The sequence below is a fragment of the Ambystoma mexicanum genome, chromosome 2p (assembly GCF_040938575.1).
Source record: "Ambystoma mexicanum isolate Mex_15411 chromosome 2p, UKY_AmexF1_1, whole genome shotgun sequence".
Taxonomy (NCBI): domain Eukaryota; kingdom Metazoa; phylum Chordata; class Amphibia; order Caudata; family Ambystomatidae; genus Ambystoma; species Ambystoma mexicanum.
In genome coordinates, this window is record NC_090923.1 from 967,781,894 (window position 1) to 967,803,754 (window position 21,861).

Here is a 21,861-nt window from a genome sequence, read left to right on the forward strand (position 1 = left end):
GGCAAGGAGGCTGGGGTACCAAAACTGTCTCAGCCACACAGGTGCCACTAATATCAATTTGCACCGATACAGTCTGAAGGTGTGTAGGACTCGAAACATCAGAGGAATTAGGGTAAATGCATACAGGAATTTCCCCTCCCATGGAAATGCAAAGGCGTTCCCTAGGCTCTCAGGATGGGGGGAAGCGGCTGGCAAAGGTCTTTCAGCGACTGTTGTCATGGGTGGCAAAAGGTTGATTTCTGGAGTACCCACGTCTGAAACAGGTGAAGCTGATCATCGTGCAGCTCCCACTCGTGACAAGAACGTAACTCCCTGTTGAGGGAGTCCACCAGAGTGTTCTGAATCCCTGGTAGGTGAAGGGGGATGAGATACATGCTCTGCTGTAGAGTCCAGTGCCACAGAGCTTGGACCTCCCTGGAAAGCTGTGGGGACCTCGTCCTTCCCTGCTTGTGGGCATAAAACATTGATGTTGTGTTGTCGGTGTTATCGTTGTAAATCTGAACCACCTTCCCTATCGGGTGTGGTGAGGATGGACTTCAGGGCCCAAAAGATCGCCCATAGCTCCAACAGGTTGATGTGCTGGCTCTTTTCTTCCTCCAACCAAAGGTGTGGTGGTCCCGACAATGGGCGCCCCAGCCCTCCAGTGAACCATCTGGTGTGACAGTGGCCTGATGGTCCGGCAACCTGAAGGGTATGCCCTGCACCAGATGTTCTTTCACTGACCACCAGCAAACCAGTGTTAAGGCAATGTGGTCGTCCCAGGATCAAGAGGCTTGGATCTAATGGGCATCCGGGAATTGCTGTACTGGCCTCTTGTGAAGCCGGCAGTTGGTGATCAACCGGATGCATGATGACAGCATCACTATCCGGGATTTGGAGTTGCGGACTGGTGTCACTTGGGTGCCGCTGAGATAGCGCACCTTTTCCAGAAGAGCCGCCACACTTTCGTCATTGCGGTGTTGGCTTAAAGCAGCGGATGGTAGGGGGCTCTCACAACCAGTCGTCTAGATACAGGAAGACGTGGATGCCCCTCCACCACGGGTGCAACACCACTGGTCCCATGCATTTGGTAAACACCTGCAGAGCAGACCGCAGGCCGAATTGAAAAGCCTTGAATTGATAGTGTACTCCTGCCACCACAAAACGTAGATAGCACAGGTATGAGCGGAGAATAGGGATGTGAAAAAGGCGTCTTCAAGGTCGAGGGATGCCAAGAAATATCTGTGTTGCAGTAGGGACAAAACCTGTTGCAGTATAACCATTCAGAACATCTGTGCATTGAGGATGAGCACCCTTGGATTTAGTATGGGCCTCTACCTCCCTGACTTGCTCTGCAGTGATTTTTTCCTTACCAGGAAGTAGCAGGAGTAGACGCCTTCTCCACTCTGCCCTTTAGTTGTCTAGCTCGCACTTCCTGCAACAAACCGTGTCACAACTTTTCTGGTTTGTGTGTGGGAGGAATGTCCAGTGGATAGTCTATGAACTCCAGCAAGTGGCCCTGCTGGAGGAGGGATAGCACCCATTAGTCGGTGTGCTATTTGCCCATTCTTGTGACGAACCTTGACAATTGCCCTCCCACCGGGGTGCTGAAGTGGGATGACCTGGCTCTGGGCTGGTCATGTCTATTTGCCGGATTGGCCCCTAGATTGGGAGGAGCCACGGCGCTGTTGTGAACCCCTATAGGACCGGGACTTCTTCCTGTATTGGTCCCCTGATGAGTATGGGCTCTTGTAAGAGGAGGAGGACTGGTATGTTGAGCGGTTATCCAGCGAAGTCCTGCCACAGCGCCCTTTGCCGGAACGAAAGGACTGGCACCTTTGCTGTAGGGTGCCCAAGGAGCGAGTGGTTTCAGTGTCTATTTTGATGGGCTGCCGGGCCTCATCTACCTTTTTTCCAAAAAGGGCATATCCGTCAATAGGCATATGAATGGCTCTGGACTGGACATCAAGTCTAAAGTCTGTGGCCTTTAGCCAAACATGTCTGCGTAGAACCTCTCCATTCGCTAGCTGGCGAAACTCAGTTTCTGCGAAGTCCACTGAGACCGTGATGGTATGGTCAGATGCAAATTCACCCTCATGGAAGATGCCCATGGCCTCCTGTTTCTTATCTTCAGGAAGAAACTCTAGCAGGGTACCCATTTTGTATCATAGTTCACAGTTGTAGCGTGGTAGAATGGCCATTGCATTTGCTTCCTTAATAGTTGTGGCTGCGGTGGTAATAACCTTCTTGCCAAAGGCGTTGAGGGGTTTGCCTTCCTTGTCCGGAGGGACAGAGCAGGAGGATGATGGGTTGGCCGACCTTTTCCTGGTCGCTGCAGAGACAACAGAGTCTGCTGGCGTGGGCTGGATGCGTAGGCAGGCGGCAGCACTCTTCAAAGCCTGGTACTTTATGTCGAACCGGTCCTCTTTAGCCTTTTTAGAAACACTTGTGTACGAGCGCAATACAAATAAAATATCAATATCAATAGCCGGGCAGTAGCAGGATGTGCCAAGGTGACTAGGCCATCTTCCCAGACGTCTTCTAACAGCGGTATGGACATTACAGATTTCTTGCGCTGCTCCTCTGGGGAAAGGCCGAACATCATCCAGGCCTGAGTCCCTGAGCGGAATGTCATCTGGTTATCCATCACCTGTGACAAAAATCGTCAAATTCATCAATGTGGGATGAATGCGTGTCAACCACATCGTCCAACTGGTCAGGATCAGTGTCAATGCCAGTGTCTGACAGCCTTTGCAGCACTGGCAGGTGTCCACCCCTTCTGGCAGGGGCTGGGGGGATGTCATCCACCTCCCTGGAGGGCCCAGGGATATCTGCATGAGGACACCTATGAGGTATTGGACCCGGGGCTGGAGAAGGCAGCCATTGTTGTAAAGTGGCCACCAGTGTGGGCAAGGTAGATAAAATTTCCAGTGAAATATTTCTTTGTGGATACAGTACTGGAGCCGGCTGCATTGCAGGCAAACTGCCCTGTAACTGGGATGAATGCAGAGTAGGTAAAAGTTGCAATCTGATCACACCTGCCTCACCAAGTGGTGAACTGGATTGCCTTCTGGGAGGCGATGTTGTGCGTGGTGGTGACAAATGCGGGGACATGATGGTATCCTCCTCTGGCTCCTCCACATTCTCTGATAGGGAAGAACTTGGATCCGATACAATAGTACCTCACAGTAACACGGCCATCGCAAGGTTAGGGTATGAAGCCCGTGGACGAGCTGTTAAAGCGGACACTGTGCTGGTATGGGTGTCAGCGACATTTGTCACAATGGCAGTGGTAACCATCCGATGAGAAGGGGCACTTTTTGCCATCAACAAGGTCATTGACAAGGCCGTCAACAAAGTAGTAGCAGCCGTGGACGTAGATGCTGTCAACAAGGTTTTCAAAGATGCAGAGTTTGTGGCCGTCAACGGTTTTGTAGACAACGTGGTAGTTCGAAGCGATGCCGGTTGACGGCGTCAACGGCTTTGGGGTAGACTACCTGGAGGAAGGTTTGGTCATCGGCGAGGACATACTTGCCTCCGATCTTGATGACGGGCCAGCTTTTGACGCTGAAGGCAAAGAGTGGCCCCCAGATTTGGACGTTGACTTAGATGATGTTGCATCCTTGGGGCGATGGAAATGGCCTTGGCCTTCCTTCCCTGTCGACACCTCATGGGCACTGACCTTTGGTGAAGAACGGTCCTTGTGCAAGGATTTTGGTTCATCGCCTGAGGTTTCCTTATGTCTCATTTTGCTGGTGGCCTGCACCACGGGCGACCTGGACCTCTTACCAGAGGTGGTTCGTTGAACCGTCCTGCCCTGTCGTAATTAGGCATGACTCCATACTGGAGCAGAGTCAGAGTCCCCGCAGACGTCCTCGAGCTATGCAACAAGATGACGATAACGGTCTCCTTAATAGCAGATGAAGGTGGTAGAGACAGTCGTTGTGGTGATCCTCCACGTAGACGTTCTTTAGTCCACAGAGGCACAGGTCTTGAACAGGCTCTTGCTCGTGGATTCAGCTGCCATGAGGTAGGCCCAACTGCGCGGACGTACTTCTTTGAAGATTACAGGCGGCGGTAACGGTCCATGGAGCTCGTACTGTCGCTGCTAACGCCGGTCATCGAGTGGATATCGAAAATATATATTTTTCATAGAAAGATGTGAAAATTGATGTTTCAGTCATAGAAATGTTGAAGAGATGTTTTTGAGGACTCCGTACACTAACGTGTGATAAAAAGTCTGAAGATGGCTGACAGGGGAGGAGCTAAGGTAGGTGTTCCTATTGGCTGTGGGTAGTATGACCCAAAATGACTACAATAGAGCACAAAAAAGACAAAGTTTTCAGTTTAAGTGTAAACTGCTCTATGTTACCGAGGATTCCCAGCCTGACGATGGGGAATATTCACAGCGAGTGAATCTATGAAAAGATCCAATGCTGGAGAAAAGTGTGTACCAATCATGGTGAGTCCTGTGTCTGCGTCTCATTCCTGGTTCCTCACAGCTGCCTGATGCAAATTTTTCCGAAACGGAAATCACATTCTCCCTGCCTATAATGCTGATACGATTCCCCCATCATTCACTATTTCCTCCTTGACACACTCACTCATTTTCAAAAGGCTTGAACTTCCTAGTGGACGGTTGGGGTTGGCAGGGGGAAGTCATCGGTCACAAGCCACGTGATGCTGGGCTCCAGTGCAGAACCAAAGGATTGTGAGCAGCAAGCGCAAGATGATGAGATAGAGAGTAAGAAGGAACAAGAATAGATCCACCAGGTATTAGCTTGTGGTGGAGATCAAGGAGGAGCCAGAGGGGTTGGAAAACGGTTGAAACAAGACAACGGGAGAAGGAGGTGGTGAGAGTCCCAAAGAGGTCCATGTGAAGTCCTTAGGGTGTTCTCCTGTCTACCTAATGTGACTCACACTGCTGTATAACCATCATTCCCAAGTGCAGACTTGACATCAGGAAGGATGAGGCCACCGTGCCATCCCCTGGCTACATAATAACATTGCACAAAAAGCTACGAATATCAGACACTGGCACTTTGTAATAAGACTGAGACTGACAGGCAGGGGCTGTTAGAAGTGAGAGACATTTTATTTGGAGTTATTTAATTTTTGTTTGTATCAACCTGCGCCTCTTCACCACATCTATTTTGTTCTGTCAAACTGCCAGCAAAGATCAGGAAACAGGGCTTAAAAGAACTGAGAGAACCTTTGCACTGGACCTCCATGATACTTCATTGGAGACATGACCTTTGAGTTAATCTTGTGTTTTCACTGTAAAGACAACAAAGTACAAAGTGTACTGGGGCACTTGAGAAATCCTGAGACTGCGAGTAATCTGAAAGACACTGCTCTGGGAGCGGACGCCCAGAAATATAGGACGTAGCATATTGAATTTGGCTTTTGAACTTGGGAAGATGGGCCCTTTTGGAGTAAGCCCTTCACTGAACTTCTTTTATGCCTCATTATTCCTTTTACTTGAACATTTTCCTTTTGTGTTGATTCCCTACCCCCATAACCGTCTCTCCAAAACCCAGCACCACAATAGGCCAAGAGAGATTTAAGCATCTTGATGTGTTGCGTGTTTGCTGTGGGATCCACCCATTAAATCCCATAAGCAGTATGTCTGTAATTTGTATTTGCTACCGTCAACTGCGATAATTCCAGTGAACAATGCACCCAACCCATAATGAGGGTTTGCGGGGCCCATTATGAGCAAGGCCGTATTCAGCATTATAATAAATATACAGAAGTGGCATGCACCACTACTGTATGTAATCCATTTCCACCCTCACAATGATGATGAAAATGGATACAAAAAAAGAACATCTGTTTGTTGAATTGAGGATGATTCCCAGAATTGTCACATGCATTAACTCGAATGATCTCATGTGGTAATTCCATTAAAAAATCCTCCAAACTTTTAATAACATTCTAAGGGCCTCACTATAAATATGGCGATAATGGTAGAACTGAGCAATAGTTGGATTTATTAACTGGTTTTACAATTCACCTGATTATGGGCGTGGCAGAAATACTGTATGCAGTATTCTGTTGGAATACCTCGTGATAATTTACAGCCATATTTAATTTACGTAGGTCAACTACCACATATTTAAAATCTAATTTGCTGGAGGTAAACATTTCTTCAATTCCCCAGAAGTGCTTAAATGCTTTTTCCTGTACTAAATGTAGGCAGACACACTTCCCATCAATACATCGAAGTTGTTTTCTCATGAGGACATTTAAAGATGGTATCAATGCCATTTTGTCACCTTTGTCATGTAATGCATAAAAGGGTCACAATTACCATTTTTGTGCATTTAAAAACATGCACAGCATCGGTATGAACCTCTTCTGTATGCAAACTATTTCCATGCCCAAAATGATGGTCTAAATGGATATAAAAAGAATTGCAAAACATGGTTAAAAACCTTAAGAAATACCGTATACAGCATATCTGTAAATGTGACTTTGGTACTGCCGTGCCAGCAGTAACACAATGAGGCGGATCCCGAGAATGATTGCATGCTGTAAGGGTATTTGTTCTATGCAATAATTCTAAGTATTGAAGCCCTTACACTGAGTGCCACTACACAACAGAAGCTGGAGTAGGAGAAATGTTCACAGTAGTAGGTCCAGCTCCTTCATTCTGGAGTAGTTTCCACTCTGAAGACACAAAGCTCAGTTGCCATTTTTGGGATCTTAAGCCATTATGGTAATGTTCCACAAGTGAGCATTCTGCTTATTGACAGATAATGCACTGTGGCGTGTGGTTTTAACAACGGAATCATGTCAACACACTTTAAAAACGGATTGCAATTGGACAGTAACAATCACAGAATCCGAGATCGAGTTATCAGAATTCACCTTTTCTACAGCTAAGCCTATAGTCGACATCTAATTCAGGCCCCCCTTCTGATGACCATAGTCCCTATCTGAGGATTAGGCATTTAGCGTTTTTAAGGCCCATATGTTTGGTGTACTGCGAGTGGCTAATTCTGAGTTCTCACCGTAGCCAACTTCTCAGAACCCCTCACCCTCTATGTGCAGACCCCCTTTTATCGGGTCCTTACAGCCCCCTCTCCCGGGTTGCTATTTTATTTGGAGTAGCTTATCTTGTGGTTTGGAAGGTGTGAAGTTGGTGCCAGCATCAGTTATCCCCTCCGGCCCCCTGACAGCCACTGTTTTTGGAGTGCATAATGGGGCCCTGCATGTCGAGCTGAGTCATGTCCAATTTGGGGGTACTTCCAGGTTTCTTCACAGCTGGTTCCAGCCCCCTAGGAATTTCCTTCCTGGCAGAATAAAGCTCCCCTGGAGTGTCACTTCCTATGCATCTGTCGTTTTGGAGAATCAGTAACAGAAGCTTCTTCAGGGCCGCTAAATCAAGAAGGAACAAGGAGCATTTGTAACCGTGGGCTGGTTCACCCTTGTTGGGGGCTAAGGCTGAGGTAAAGAATGTTTCTGGGGGATTTATACGGGGTGGTTAATATCCGACAAAGGACTTTTCCCAGCAAACGGGCCGCACATATCCATTTTCGAGATGGTGAGAGTCATCCAAGGATATCGAAAAGCTGGGCCTTGGCGTGGAAGGTCTTGGGTTGTGTAACCCATGAACAGAAGCCCATGAACAGAAGGGCTACAGGTTGCGCTCTTGGAAAAGTCGGCTTTGTGTCCCTCTAAGTTAAAGTTTGCAGGTAGCTGGAAGGTCTCGAGTATGGCCGGAACAGAGTCATGGGTGCACTTCACGTACAGGTTATACTCTAAGATCCCATGAGGGTTCCTCGCGAGCTGGGGCGTGTAAGTGGTAAAAGAAGGGGGGATAGATGCATCGGCTAATGTCAAAACTACGGGTTCGCAGACCCCCTGGGAGGCCCTGGTCGGAGTGGGCAACCCGTGAGTCTACAGGTGGGGAGGCACTTCCCCAGGGAGTCACTACTGAATGGTCTGGGCTGGCGTCACCTACGCCAGGAACAGGCATTACATGGTATTTCCCGTTGCTGTACCAGTCAAGACTGAGCTCTCCAGCATGTCACTTGTGTTGTTCCCTTTGACATCCGGTCCTCCTCCCAGAAAGAAATTTAATGTCCCTGATTAAGTTGTAGGCATCTCTGTTATCATAGTAGAGCTATGAGCTCCTGCTTTACTCCCATCGGGGCAAGTGTCTGAAGAGGGTGAGACCAACATCCTCCGCTTTACTGTTAAAACTTTCCTACCGATTGTGCAAGGCTAGGGAGCGCTGAGCAGTGGTGAGGGTGTGGGGTATGAGACAATGGCCTCTGTTACCACAGCTATTTTCACCACATCAATGCAAAAGGGAGGTGCATGGGGAAGAAACAGTTCGGGCGGACCGCCTCCTCCCCCTTTTCTTACTCTTCACCTTCACTTAAAACTTTGATGGAGTTGTGCTACCTTCGATGGCCAGATAGCAGATGTAATCCACAGGGGGACAGCCCCTTCGGTCACATAACACCCCTTTGGGAGCCGAACACCCCGCGCCCTTGTGTCCCTGTGGGCTTCGGCCATGGCGGGCCTTGGAGCGGCTTATGTGAAGTAGGGGGCGTGGCCTATCGCTCAGGCGGTCTGCGTGACAGCAGCACAGCCCTCTGCGGGAGCTGAACACCCCGCACCCTTGCGTCCCCGCGGGTTGTCAAATATGATGATCTGTGATCATTCTTATGTTCCCCAAATGTTCTTTGATCTTATGCAGAGCCAGCTGAACACTACTCATGCCACTTTTCTCAATCCCCTTCTCAACGATTTTTTGACTGAGTACAATAGGAGTGTGTACCAGCCTGTCCATCTTGGAATGTTAACGTTCTATCAGAAAATAATGTATATGGCTATTCTAGGTTTTCATAAAGTGCTTTGCTCAGTAAGACAAGTATATTGTTCTTATTATATCAAAAATATGTTATGTTATTGTGATTTATACCACACAAAGTCTGCCATTTTTATGGTCTCTAGGCACTCTGGTGGATCTGAAAAGGAAGGAGTGTTGGGAGGGCTTAGTTAGTTGGATTGAGAGGGAAAAGAGCAAGAGAGCTTTGATGTGCTGTTGATAGCTTCAGTTTGGAAAAACCGTCCAGTGTGTGCTGGTTTGTTTTTAGTTGGTAGACGTTGTGTGGTGTTTGGTGCATGAGTGTGTACGGGCTGATTTGTCTGTGATTGGTTTAGTTGCCTGTTGGGTATTGTGCAGTGTATGCCGTTTGTGGTGGTTTTATTTATATTTGTCTGCGACGGAGATCTGAGTCTGATTTTTTCAGTGTTTGAGGATGAGTATGCAGAGTATTAAAGAGTTTTAGTAGGGTTAGTGCGGCGTCGTCGGAGTCCTTTTGTGCAAGATTATGTTGATCGATCCAGTTAATTTTATTCTGTGATGATTTGGGGTAGAATGCTTGGTTTCTTTGGGTGGCCCATTTTGGTTCACCACTTTTCAGTTGTTTTTGGTGTTTCTATTGTGGTTTGCTGGCAGTTTCCCTTCAATGATGTTTCCTATTTAACCCGATGAGCTAAAGAGCCATGTTTTTAACAATTTTCAGAACTTTAGGTGATCTTCTGTTGTTCATATTTCCTTTGGGAGCGAGTTGCAGAGTCTTGCATCTATGCAGGAGAACTCTGTTCCCCCAAAGTTACGCTTTGAGTATTATTTAGGTTCGAGGCGAATGTAGATGGACACTTTTTCATGTAATGCATTCTGCTCATTGACCGTGGGTTGCTCTGATGGTTTTCAAGAAAATGTGTTTCTTGACTGGTAACCAATGTAGGGTTCTCACTGCTGATGTGATGTGTTCTCTCGTAGTGAGTCTTAGGAGTAGTCTTGCTGCTGTGTTCTGTATTCATTGTAGTTTTTTGATAAGGTAGTCTGGCATTCCGATATAGATGCTGCTGGCGTAGTCTATTCCTGGCAGGACGAGAGAAATGACAGCAAGTGTTCTATGTGGGAAGGTGAAAAAGGGAAGTATCCATTTGATTGTGTGTAGGTGGAAGAAGCATTTCTTTACTGCTGCATTGGCTTGCGGTTCAAGTGTTAAGTTGTTGTCAATTAATATACTGGAGGTGATGATTAGAAATTAACACTGCAAACGTTTGAAAAAACAGCCAGTTTGCAATTACAATGTTAGTACAATTAAATTTTAATTTCTTTTTTTATGTTTGGTTAATAGCTGCTTTTGTCAAAATCAAAACCCATTCCACATATCGTGGAGAATCTGATCGCTGATCCGCATTTGTTTTTGCTGGGTAATTTGTATAAAACTCTCTGACATTTACTATGCACCGTTTTCAATGTACGTGCATTACTGTAATAATAAATAGTGTAATAATGATCACAGTGCTTGGATTTACTGAATGACTGAGTTAAGAGCTTCCTGGGTACGGTATTCAAATTTTACTTAGTACACTTTTGACCTTATATCATTCTGGACAGTCTTTTCATACCTTGCCTTTCTATAGGTCGCATTACATTGATTTGCTATCCTCTTAGTCGCATTATTTTTCTGCTACCCGCCACCTGGTCAGGACCATGTCTGATGGAAAACTCTCAAGAATCATTTTATGAAAAACATTTACAGAGGCAAAATTGGATGTAACGATGCATGACAGAGGTGACAGTCAATTGGTGCAGAACACCCTATCATCTGTTTTTGCTTGAAATGTAATCAGTAAGGCTGTGATGCAAGGCAGCATGACTGGCTCAAGTAACACTAGAGAAAGTGTATTCCATTATGTACAAGCTCTCTCTAGAATACACTAGAGAGCTTTAAGAAACAAACTCTGTAAATCACTTTCTGAACCCCCCCCCCAGAAAAAATTATGTGCTGACCAATTTGATGATAGCAGATGGGCTCAAAGGAGAATCGCGTACCCATTCAACAAACTCTGCAGCTCAGAAAATTAAACATTCTTATGCGTCTCTCTAGACTCATTTGGTTATCCATGCTTTTCTTTTGTTCCCTCGCACTTGAATGCACCATTGCAAAGTTCTAAAGATTTGAAGCCTTTGTTTAGTCCTGTGTAATATTCACGGCAGTGACACTTTTTAATCCTTCCAAAGCAAAGAGGATGTGATTGTATATAGTTTTCGTAAAGCCAATCTGTTTCATCGCAGCACAGCATTGGAACCCATGAAGGATCATCCTGTCATGATTGTACATGGTTTCCGCACAATTGAATGTCAAGATTATTTTGTCAATGTTCTGTTTTTTTTCTCCTAAAAAGTTTAGTTAAGAAAAAGTGCCATTTAACACACACCTGATCTGGATTCTCCATGCTATCCTCTTGCTGCTTTTCAGAGTCGACTGGCGACTGATTCTGACTGCCTCGGGGAGGTCCTGAATCACTACAGCTCAGCAGAACATCTGGTTCAAAATGACTTGCATGTTCTCCATGTAGATTTACCATGTGCTCATATTGAGCTGCTCTCTTCCTCTTGTGTATATTTTCATGGGGGATTTGCTCTTCAAATAAATCATCTTTGAACATAAAAAAGCAGTTTCTATTATTATGGCATGTCAGGATCATGGAATAGCAATTAAATCTCAGAAGCCCAATCTTGCTATATGTACCCTCCAGTGTCCCGTTCAACACACACTGCAGTTAACATTCCACAAGCCAAGCTTGTACCGTTCATGATTTTATTCAACACCATGATAAGATGGAGTGTACAACTTTGTGGTGATTTGTTATCATGGTCTGCAGCTTTTGAACTTAGACAGCCAGTAATCTGATTTCATGTTTTGGCTGACATGTTGATGATCATGTTAAACCATCTTGAGACTATTTGTGCAGAAAAACACAATCCTATCTCATTCAACTTGACATCGCTTTTTCATTTTGATCGTGCATGGTATTTCATGTTCCATTACACCCATGTAATCCAATGATGGCTTGTTTAAATAATTTGTTAGAAATCAGGAGCTATATATCATGTCATGAGACCATGTCACTTTCAATGCTGGGATGGCAGAGTGATCTTTCTTTTTTGCAGCCAGAGGACGTTGGGCTATATTTGGGCTACTTGTCTGACCCTGTTGGGCAACATGAAGGTTTCCCTTTCTGGATACTGTTACCTCACAAATGTGAGATTTCCTCTGAGGACATCTGTATGTTGTCAGCGGTACTGCACCTCTCCAATTTGAATGCGTTATTTTATGAAGACATTTCTATGTTGTCAGTGGTACTTCACCTCTACAATAAAATAAATTGTAAGGACAGCTGCAGGTTGTAGCTCATAGAATAGATGCAGTACCACTGACAACATAAAGGTATCCTTGTAAAAAATCCCATTGAGATTGGAGAGGTGCAGTACCACTGACAACATACAGATGTCCTCATAAGAAATCACATTTAGATTTCTAAATAAAATATAACTGCAATATAGGACAGATTTCTAAATAAAATAAAACTACAATATAGGACAACTACGACCAAAGGCTTCAATTATACATACAACCGATATCACGCTCCACTTGGCTGTGTCAAGCAGAGCATCACGTAAGCGCGAGGTACCTGTGGTCTTGGTGGTTTGAGGCATGGGACTTCTTTGCTGTGTATCTTGAGTGCATCTTGGTGGTATGTTCTCTCTGGGGTACTCCAGGATGAACAAAGGTGAATGCTAAGGGTCTAGATCTAACTCCTACCATGAAATGTGACATGGGTGACTGCTGAACCAAATCCCTAATACCACAGACTCACCTCCCAGTATTTACGTGGTGAAAAGGCAATGCAAGCACTGAACTGGGAGGGCAAGAAGGTATTTGAAGATGCAGGAGATATTGGGATCCAGGGAGTCAAGCTGAACCCAAGAGGTAAGGAATATAAAAGAATGAAAGAGGCCAGAGAATTAGAATGAGCCCCAATAACAGAAAGCAGCAGGACAAGGAAACCCAAACAGGGTTAAGGGAAGGCACAGGAGAACAGAGGGCAGAACAGCAGGACCCAGCAGAGAAGGGCCAGAAAAGCAGGTAAAGGCACAACAGACCCAGAACTAACAGAGAATTGGGAAGTGTTGAGATGTGCAGCTATCCGTGCAGCGTTCTCTGGCAGGCAGGCACAAATGAGGCTCGCAGCGGCATGATGGTGACCATAGCAACAGACGCTTGTATCATCAATACAGGCAATATGATGGTGCTGCCGAACGCATGCAAGGCCATAGAGTGTGTCAGTTTCCATGGCAACGGGCCCCAGAGTGGCCATGCGTAAAACAAGATGGCGATGCGGCTTCAGGCGGAATTCTGCAAGGTGCCTGGTCAGGCATCGAGGGAGCAGGCAGCAGCGCAAACTCCACTGTGGAAACAGCCACCGGTGCCTGTGCGGGGTAGGTGATGACACGCTGCTTGCGGGTGTGACAGGCTGTTTCTCTTTTCCCCCTTGTGCTGTCCCTTCACTGCCCTTATGGTGTCCCTCATCCCTCCTTTTGCTGCCCCTCCTGCTCCCTTCCACTGTCCCTCATCGTCCCTTGCACTGTCCCTCCTCCCCTTGCGCTGTCCCTCCTCCCACCTTGCACTGTTAATCCTTCCCCTTGCACTGTTGCTCCTTCCCCTTGCCCTGTTGCTCCTTCCCGTTGTGCTGTCGCTCCTTTCCTCTTGCGCTATTGCTCATTTCACCCTTGCGCTGTCCCCCCTCATGCTGTCCTTCCTCCATCCCTTGTGCTGTCCCTCCTCCCCCTTGTGCTATCACTCCTTTCCCTTTTGCACTGTCCCTGCACCCTACATCTGGTTGCGATGACACACCTCCCCTTTACATTGTCGCTCCTCCCCCTTGCGCTGTCACTTCTCACCACTTGTACTATCGCTCCTTCCCCCTCTAGCGATATCGCTTTGCCCACCTTTGCACTGTCGATCAGCCCACCTTTTCTTGTTGCTCTGCCCCCTTTGCCTTGTCACTTCTTGCCCCCATTTGCTCTGTCAGTCCTTCCTTCAAATGTTGTACAATGCTCCTGTTGCTGGTCTACCTTTCATCTATTGTATTTTTTTATTCTTCCTCGTGTTATTCCTCCCCCCACAGTGCTTATCTCACCCCCAAATTCCCTCCCACTGGTGCTGGCCTTCATTCCCTCCAATGCTATCATTTCTTCTCTGTGCTGTCATTTCTCATTCCTTCCCTCTATGCTAAATGTAAAATGCAATAAACTACAAACGTCAAAACTATTGATATGATATGTTATTTATAAGGCGCTTAATACCCAGAGGTTTCTAAGTGCGGACCTGGGGATCGAACCTGTGGTGCTCTGTGTCGTCTTGCTACCAAGGCGAGCAGGTTGCCCCTAAGCTAAACTGCCGAAGCTTTGTCAATGCTTGATTCTTACATTTCCCATTTCTATCTTCCTCTTCCAAGTACGTAATTATCTGTGTAGGACAGTATTCCCAAGCTTCTTTCTCTAGCCCTAACCTTCCCCTAGAGGAGGTAAAAAACTCCCCATCCTCCTTCCCATCATACTTAGTTGAAACGGCAAGCAAGTAGTTCAGATTATGATTCTTAAGAAGATTTTTCCACTGCGGGGCTCTGGGGAACAAGGGTTAGCCGCTCGCCCCCTAAACCACTCCCTGCGGGAATGGGGGGGAGGAGGCAGTAGGGAGGAGGGAAGCCTCCTGGGTCCCTTGCGACAGGGCTGGGGGGCACCCGAGTAAAGATCCCAGCCTGGGTAAGCAGATGGGGTTAGCAACTTTTTCAACGATCAAAACTTGCAACTTTTTCAACGATCAAAACTTAACAGGCACGAAGGACGTCCTGCACCCAAAAGAATGGTAAGGGGAAATGAAGACTTAGCACAATGAGAGTCGAACCGTGTTCGGATTGAGTGGAAGGGAGGTTTAGGAGCCCATAGTTGTTGAGCTTGTGCATCACATACATTACGGAGGCTAGGTGAGCGGACCCTATTTGTCAGCTGACTTAATAGCAGTTTCTGGAATGGCAGCAGCCATCTTGAGTGAGGATAACACATTGCGCCACCCCACGGGGGCTTGAAGCGCCAAGGCATATCAAGGCAGAGGGGCCTAGTGAGGCATAGGCAGGAAAAGAAAGTGGGGCCATATACCATGGCCCGTGTATATGGTACCTGAGCAAGGGGAGCGGCCTCTTTGCACCTCCGCTCCCCCTGCAGCAGGATCAGCGCTGTCCCGGTTTTAGGAGGTAAGTGTGGGGGAGAGGGGAACGGGTGTGTTCCCAAGTTTGTGGCTCATAGCGCCCCTTTAGTGTGGGTACCCTTGCCCTGCTTACCTCGCGTGTGGGGGCCATAGGGGCAACGGATGGCGGAGTATTTGGAGTCTTGCATTACTCTCAGTTGGTCCGTATTACTGCAGAGAAATCTACTATTTCTCAAAGTAGATGATGTGCAAGAAATGCAGGGTTTCAGCTGGGCATCGACCAGCGTGCAGCTAAGCTTTTGCAGGAATCTAAGCAATATTCCCTCCGGGCGATAGTGGTAGGGGAGACCGCCGGGCCATATATACCTCAATGCCTTCTTCCTACAATTAGGGACACTGCTGCTGGATGCAAACCAGACCTTTCACAGCTACACACTGCACACCTGGAACGGAAGGACCTCACCTGCAGTTAGCGATATGGTGAGGAGAACGGCGGTGAGGTTGAGCGAAGGATTGAGCCAGAGGGTGAATCCGGGTGGTCAGGCACCCACAAGGGAGCGCCAATCGTGGACCCAACTTGGGCGGGGCAGGAGCAGTGGTAAGAGGTCTTCAAAGGCTTTAGTGCGGGCAAAGGTGCGCCGGGTGGAGTGTGCATACAACTTGGTGATCCCCAGGAAGAAATCCAGGCAGTCCTGTCGGAGCAGTGAGGGCTGGCACGCTCTAACAGGGCATCCAGGCCGGCGGGCACAGACAGGGCATCCAAACCTGCCCGCTGCAACTTCAAGCATAAAGGCCTGGGGAGCGGCTGGCAGTGAAGAAAAGATTATGCCAAAAGGAGCCGCATGTATAGAGCAGAGGGGAGATTAAAGGAAAGAACCTAAAAACTGAGCAAAGCATGACTGCCATTTTGGAAGGGGCAGGAGAGCACCAGAAATAGAAGAAGGACGATGCCATATGGGGTGGCGTGGCAGCCATTTTAGTTGGGGACAAATACAGGACACTTCTTCGCACAAGGAGCTGGATGCCGGCCCTCCGGTGTTCCCTCCGGGCGCGGGAAGGCTGCCTGGGTGTTGGAGGACGATGTTGTGCCATGGGTGGTCGCCGTACCGCCAGCAGGGTAGTTTTCGAGCAGTGTACTGTTTGACGCTTGTGTTGTGACCTGGGAGGTTCTTACATGTGCAAAGTTTTTGTGTCAGAAGGAAATGTTTTTAAAGGCGGGGGGCTGGCACGTTAAGCTGTGCGGTACCTGTCTGGCAGCTCTGCTACAGCAAAGCGGCCATACAAGGGATGATTTATCAACATGGTGGCTAGTGTAAGACCAGGGGGGAGACTAGTGGGCGGAGAACAATAAACATACATGCTCCTCTAATGCTGCTCCAACAACTATGGTGGTCAATGGCAATGGGGTCACGCACAGCAAGACAATGCATAGTGGCCCCCTAGGTTGAGAGGTGTGGATTACTTTGCTTGGCCTGCGGTAGGGTAATGGCATGGGTGCAGGTAACAAGACATGTGTAAAAGTGCCAAATGGAGTTTCAATGCTTCTATGAATGCATGGATGGAAAACACGTGGGTGAAGGCCCCAATTTTGATGCTTCACGAACAACTAGTGGAGTTGTAGTAAGGAACTAGTGTGGTGCGCTATGGGTCTGATCTCAGAAGCAAAGCAGGGTCAGGCCGGGGTAGTACTTGGATGGGAGACTGCCTGGGAATACCAGGTGCTGTGCTAGAAGAGGCTGGTTAGCTTGGCACCAACAGCTACCAGGAGCTACTCTCGGCTCCTGGGCCAACTGAGGCATAACAAATACAACTATGTGAAGTTAATGCTGTGCATTGGCGGTCAAGCTATAAGCAGACTTTAGGACACATCGATATGATAGTTAAAGCATAAAGGGTCATAAATAAAGGACATAATGATAAGCTTGCACCAACCCGTGGAAGTTGGATTTGGGGAAAGCTAGGTACTAGCGCCAGTGGTAGCTCCTGGTCACTCGCTATTGCAGGATACCCAGAAGCTGCTTTTAGCTTCCAGCTCTACCATCTCAAATTTCAAGCCCTGGTGACGTTCCTAGTACATAATCAATAACTGTGAAGTAGCAGCTTTTTAATTTGTTATAAGTGGTCTAACTAGGTTGGAGTTGATTGACCTGTTGGGGACACACCAGAGAGCCTAGCCAGGGCAACGGGCTACTGCAATTATCATGTTAGGTTGTACCGAGGCATGCCCAGCACAGTCTGCAAAGCCGGGCTAAGCAGCAATCCCCGGACGCCGCAATATAAGAGAATACCAGACTGTCTAAATGTGCAAACGCTGAGCGTTTTGGGTGGTAGGGTTTGTTGAATGGATTAAAACAACTCAGTGGGCCAAGCGCTGCCGCTTTTTAAACATGAATCAGGTTGGCTACAAGTAGGGGCATAACAACCTAAACGGGAGGGGCGAGTGTTGGTCAAGGAAGTGTATTGTGAAGCGGCGACGCAGAATGAGTATCTCCCATTTCTGCATTGCTTGCGGGCCACTGTTTTGTTAAACTTAAGGATCATAAAAATGTAAGGGCGGAGATGTGGCTGAGCATGCGTTGCATTGGTAGAATGTCCCTAAACATCCAATGTGTTATTTAGCTCACATAAATAGTCCATTAATTTCAGCGGGGTAACTTTGCTGATAAGGTTGGGGGTGACATGACATCTAAATGAAAGGGGCCCTGGTCAAATTGGTTGGGGCAAAAGCTGAGTATCCACCTAGGAGGGAATGACTTGGCCAAATTGGGTAGAGGTGTCCTGGTGCGCGGGATGTGCTGCACTTTCTGGGCGTTGAGCAAGACCTTGGGGGCCTGCGAACTGATCTGGTCAGAAACGATGCTGAGGTTTATAGGTAGTGAGGCCAAGTCAGTTGCAGCTGTTGAAAAGTCCAGAAAAAAGCTGAACGTTGCAATGTGAACATTTTGCAAGGAGGCTGGTTTCTTAACAAAATGGCATTATTGGAGAATGGAGGGCATTATAAGAAGGACAGGGTTTCACCTGTCGGATTATGGGCTGGTACCTGTTTTGCTGAACTTGGAGGATGCCCGAAGAGGGGGCGGCAAAGGGGCAGAAACCCCTTCTTGCTGTGGCGGTAACTCAGGCCATCGAGCAGTGCGTAATGTAACCTTCTCCCCAGGAACGGTGGGGGCCTGTACAGTTTAAGGAGGAGGAGCACCTCCGAGGTCATCAGCTTCCAGCCCGGGCTAGTGGAAAAGAAAAGCAGACTGGCACTCCCTGTAGCCCAGCAGCAGCGCCAGCCAATGTGTGTTTCCCAGACCGAGGCTCTGGGAAGTTCCGGGAGTGGTGACCGAAGTATGCTGGAAAGGAATGGATAGATGAAAGAGAGCTGACTGGAAATAAATGAAGGACAGAGAAAGGTGAAAAGGGGGTGCCAAGGAAGGTCTAAACAGAAACGTGCTGCTGATCGTCTGGGATTGTAATAATGTCATAGCTTGAAATGTTTATAAATAAACTGCGGCCTTGTTATGCCACAAATGAGGAAATCTGGTCTGGCCTCAGTTATTTAGCTAAGGGGAAGGGGGAGGCACACAACAGGATATTATGGGCCTCATTACAACCCTGGCGTTAAAGGGGTTAATGGCGCCGTAAAAGGCTGTGGCGCTGTTAGACCCTTAACGCCAGATTCATACTTTAACGCCTGCTTTTTGCAGGTGTTAAAGTGCCACCCGCTAAGGGACCTTGGTGCTAATTACGGCACCGTAATTTACGGTGCCGTAATTAGCGCCTTCCCCATTCCCATTGAGCCCTATGGGCCAAAAATGGGAATGGGGAAGGGGCCATGGTGAATGGGGATTTACCGCCCCGCCAACCTTGGAATGGGGCGGTAAATCCGCCATCCACCATGGCAGAATCCAGCATGGACCATGGTGCTAAAAGCACCATGGTCCAACGCCAGGGTTGTAATGAGGCCCTATGTGTCTTGGCAGGTGGGGCCGAGCAGTACCCGACTGCCCATGTTAGGCTAAGTAGCTCTCTGCACATGCATCCGGGACATGCAAGTGGTAAAGTATGAATGGAATACGGATGTAACATAAGCCGCTTCAGTGTTAATAGCCAGCCATCTCAGTAAGATGCTTTCAGCATAACATAAGCAGAGGAAAATGGAGTTCCTAATGGAGAGAACATAGAAAGCATGTAGAAGACACTGACAGAGAGGTCACAGCAAGAACAATGTCAGGGGCTAAAAAGAAAAAAGTGGCACATAGAACATCACTACCATCACCGTTCTTGCAGGATGCCAAAGAAGGAAGTACAAAATATTGTTAAACTGGCCCACAGGAGCATATAGTGGCAAAGAAAAGAAAAAGGGGCAAAAAGATGCCATCGTCATCTTCTTCAACATATTACATCACATCAAGTTCCTCTTTGTCATCCCATTCCATATTCAGTAGTTCCACTTCTAGCTCAGAAGATGAGGAGGCCACCTGAAAATACCAGCTCAGGGAAGAAGCGGAGAAGGTATTGGAGGAAGTATGGGAGGCAATTGGGCTTCATTACAAGTTTGCTGGTCCGATAACAACGGTACCGGTAAGCTACCAGCACCGCTGTTACCGGACCATCAAACGACGAGTTCTGCAAGCAGGTGCTTTTCAGCCCACCAGGTCTGACCTGGCAGGTGGAACGGTACCCGCTCGCAGAACTTGACGGATGCACCGGCACCATTCATGAATGGTGCCGCTGCATCCGTCCTCCCCATTCCCATTATGTCCAATGTGACCCAAATGGGAATGGGGCGTAATAATTACCGGTAACCGGCAATGGGGATTTACCGGGTCCGCTGGGGCTGTAATGCTCCGGTAAGTCTCCATTGTCTGGTGCCGGTAAATTCAGACTCCGGCGGCAGCCGTACCAGTATTTACCGGCACGGCTACCGCCAGGGCCGTAATGACCTCCAATGTGTTTTACGTATATGGCTGCCCCAAGTTCTTCGTAAGACACTTAAATAAGACAATATAAACACTTCCTAAAGATGAGCCTTTCCATTTTATAGAACATTAAGGACACAATCTTGATGTGATGGATTGCCATCTGGCAAGGGTGTAAAAGCATTGGCTTTTTAAAAATATTTCTTTAATATAAAATGATGCTGCTAATTCTCAGCGTGGTCTGCTGTTTGGAACCCTTCCTCCCCAACTCAATTGCAAAAGCATAGAATACCCCTGTGCTCTGCTGAATCAGTATTCTGACCTGCAGCACCTGCTCCCCTGTAGCACAGAGCAGGATTTGTGAGCACAGATGCCCTCTGACAGCTGCACTGGCAACCAAGACAGTGCAGCTCAGGGGTTGCATTTAAGATATCCACCCCTGTTGCCAAAACTGCACAACTATGAGAGTTGCTTTACTGGTGACAGTTATAAACTATTATTGCCTCATACATGTGCGATATACATACCTGTGTCAGCACTGTAAGCCCAGCTCAGCTGTGGAAAGGTTATGTGTATTCTGGTCAGACAGTCTAGCCTTGCCAAGTGACATGGAAGGAGTCATGATGGCTTTGTCTCTCCTTTTGATCCTTTGTGAGGTCGGATAACACCTCCCTCCAGTGAGCCAGCCTTCGTGAAAGAGCTGGCCTGGGAAGCAGGAAAGAAAGGGCACACCCAACTCAAAAGGACTAGCCTTTTCATCAGGGTCCTTTATACCAAAAAGGCTTTTGATGCTATTGACAAAGGAGGGGGTGAAGTTAGTGTAAACAAGGGTAGCCCAGACCAGCTGGAGGAAAATGCTAACATCTTGTTTTCTCTCTTTATCTGTCTTCCTTCCTGTTCCCTCAACTTCCTTTGCCACAAAGTACTTTGAGTATGATGTCAGATGGCAAAGTCCACTTGTTCCAAGCACAGAGATTTGACATCTAAATCAGGGATGCTTTAGTCCAATCACCTGTAGTCTTTTGCCTATACTTTGGAACAAACACCTCAGGAAGAATTTGTTGGACCTCTGTTGGGATAGCTGACTTTCCAAAGGCCTCCACCAGTGAGGGAAGAGTGAGTCTCCAAGTCGCATGTAAGCTCTGTCCCCTAAACATACTCATGGCACATTGGCAGTGATCTACTGCTGGAACGAAACCTGCATCTCTGCCATTCACACAGCTGCCCAGGACCTCATTGTGGTGATGGACTCCTGAAAATGTGCACCTATCTCCTGTGTTCTGGAAGCCTGAGAACAAGGCCTACACTTGTCCCTGGGAACCATGAGAGGGACTTAAAGCAACTGACAGCAAAGAAAGTCAGGATTCCTGCATTTCCCTTTGTCAAACCACTGCAAGCCATGATTCAAGCCAGGTGAACTGCATCGAACCATCAGGACCCTCCGGATCTGCCTTTGGCACTCCTCTGATCTTCGAACCATTGAGCTGCACGTTCAAACCAATGTGCCACTGCACTGCACTAGCTGAGCGTGTCATTGCCTCGACTTGAACTTGCAGCACTCTGTTGCATCTGCTGCCTTCTAACCTCCATTCGACCTTTGCTGCCGATCTTCATCCCCAATGGAACCAATTCTGGTGGCTCATATAACTGCGACCATCGGATGCTGAACTGCGCATCCAGTCTCCAGCATATTCATGGTCAAACCGACCCTTGAACTGACCCTGGTGGCCCTTCCGAGTTGCATTTCCTCGAGCGCCTTATCGGACTGACCGCATAGAACAGCGCATCCCGTCATGAGCATCTTCACAGTCAAACTGACTGCCGAACTGACTCTGGTGGCCCTCACGATTCACCCTTTTTCAAGCATCGATTCAAACTGCAACAAA

The 21,861-nt window shown here is 47.6% G+C and overlaps 1 protein-coding gene across 2 annotated transcripts in view; it reads right to left on the reverse strand.

Annotated features, from left to right (window-relative positions):
- Positions 1 to 21,861, reverse strand: part of TOP6BL (TOP6B like initiator of meiotic double strand breaks) — a 1,011,792-nt gene that overhangs the window by 65,646 nt on the left and 924,285 nt on the right. For both annotated transcript variants that reach the window (XM_069643061.1, XM_069643062.1), the window contains one exon: positions 11,236 to 11,456. In XM_069643061.1, coding sequence (XP_069499162.1) covers positions 11,236 to 11,456 — 221 coding nt within the window. The remainder of the gene's footprint in view (positions 1 to 11,235; positions 11,457 to 21,861) is intronic.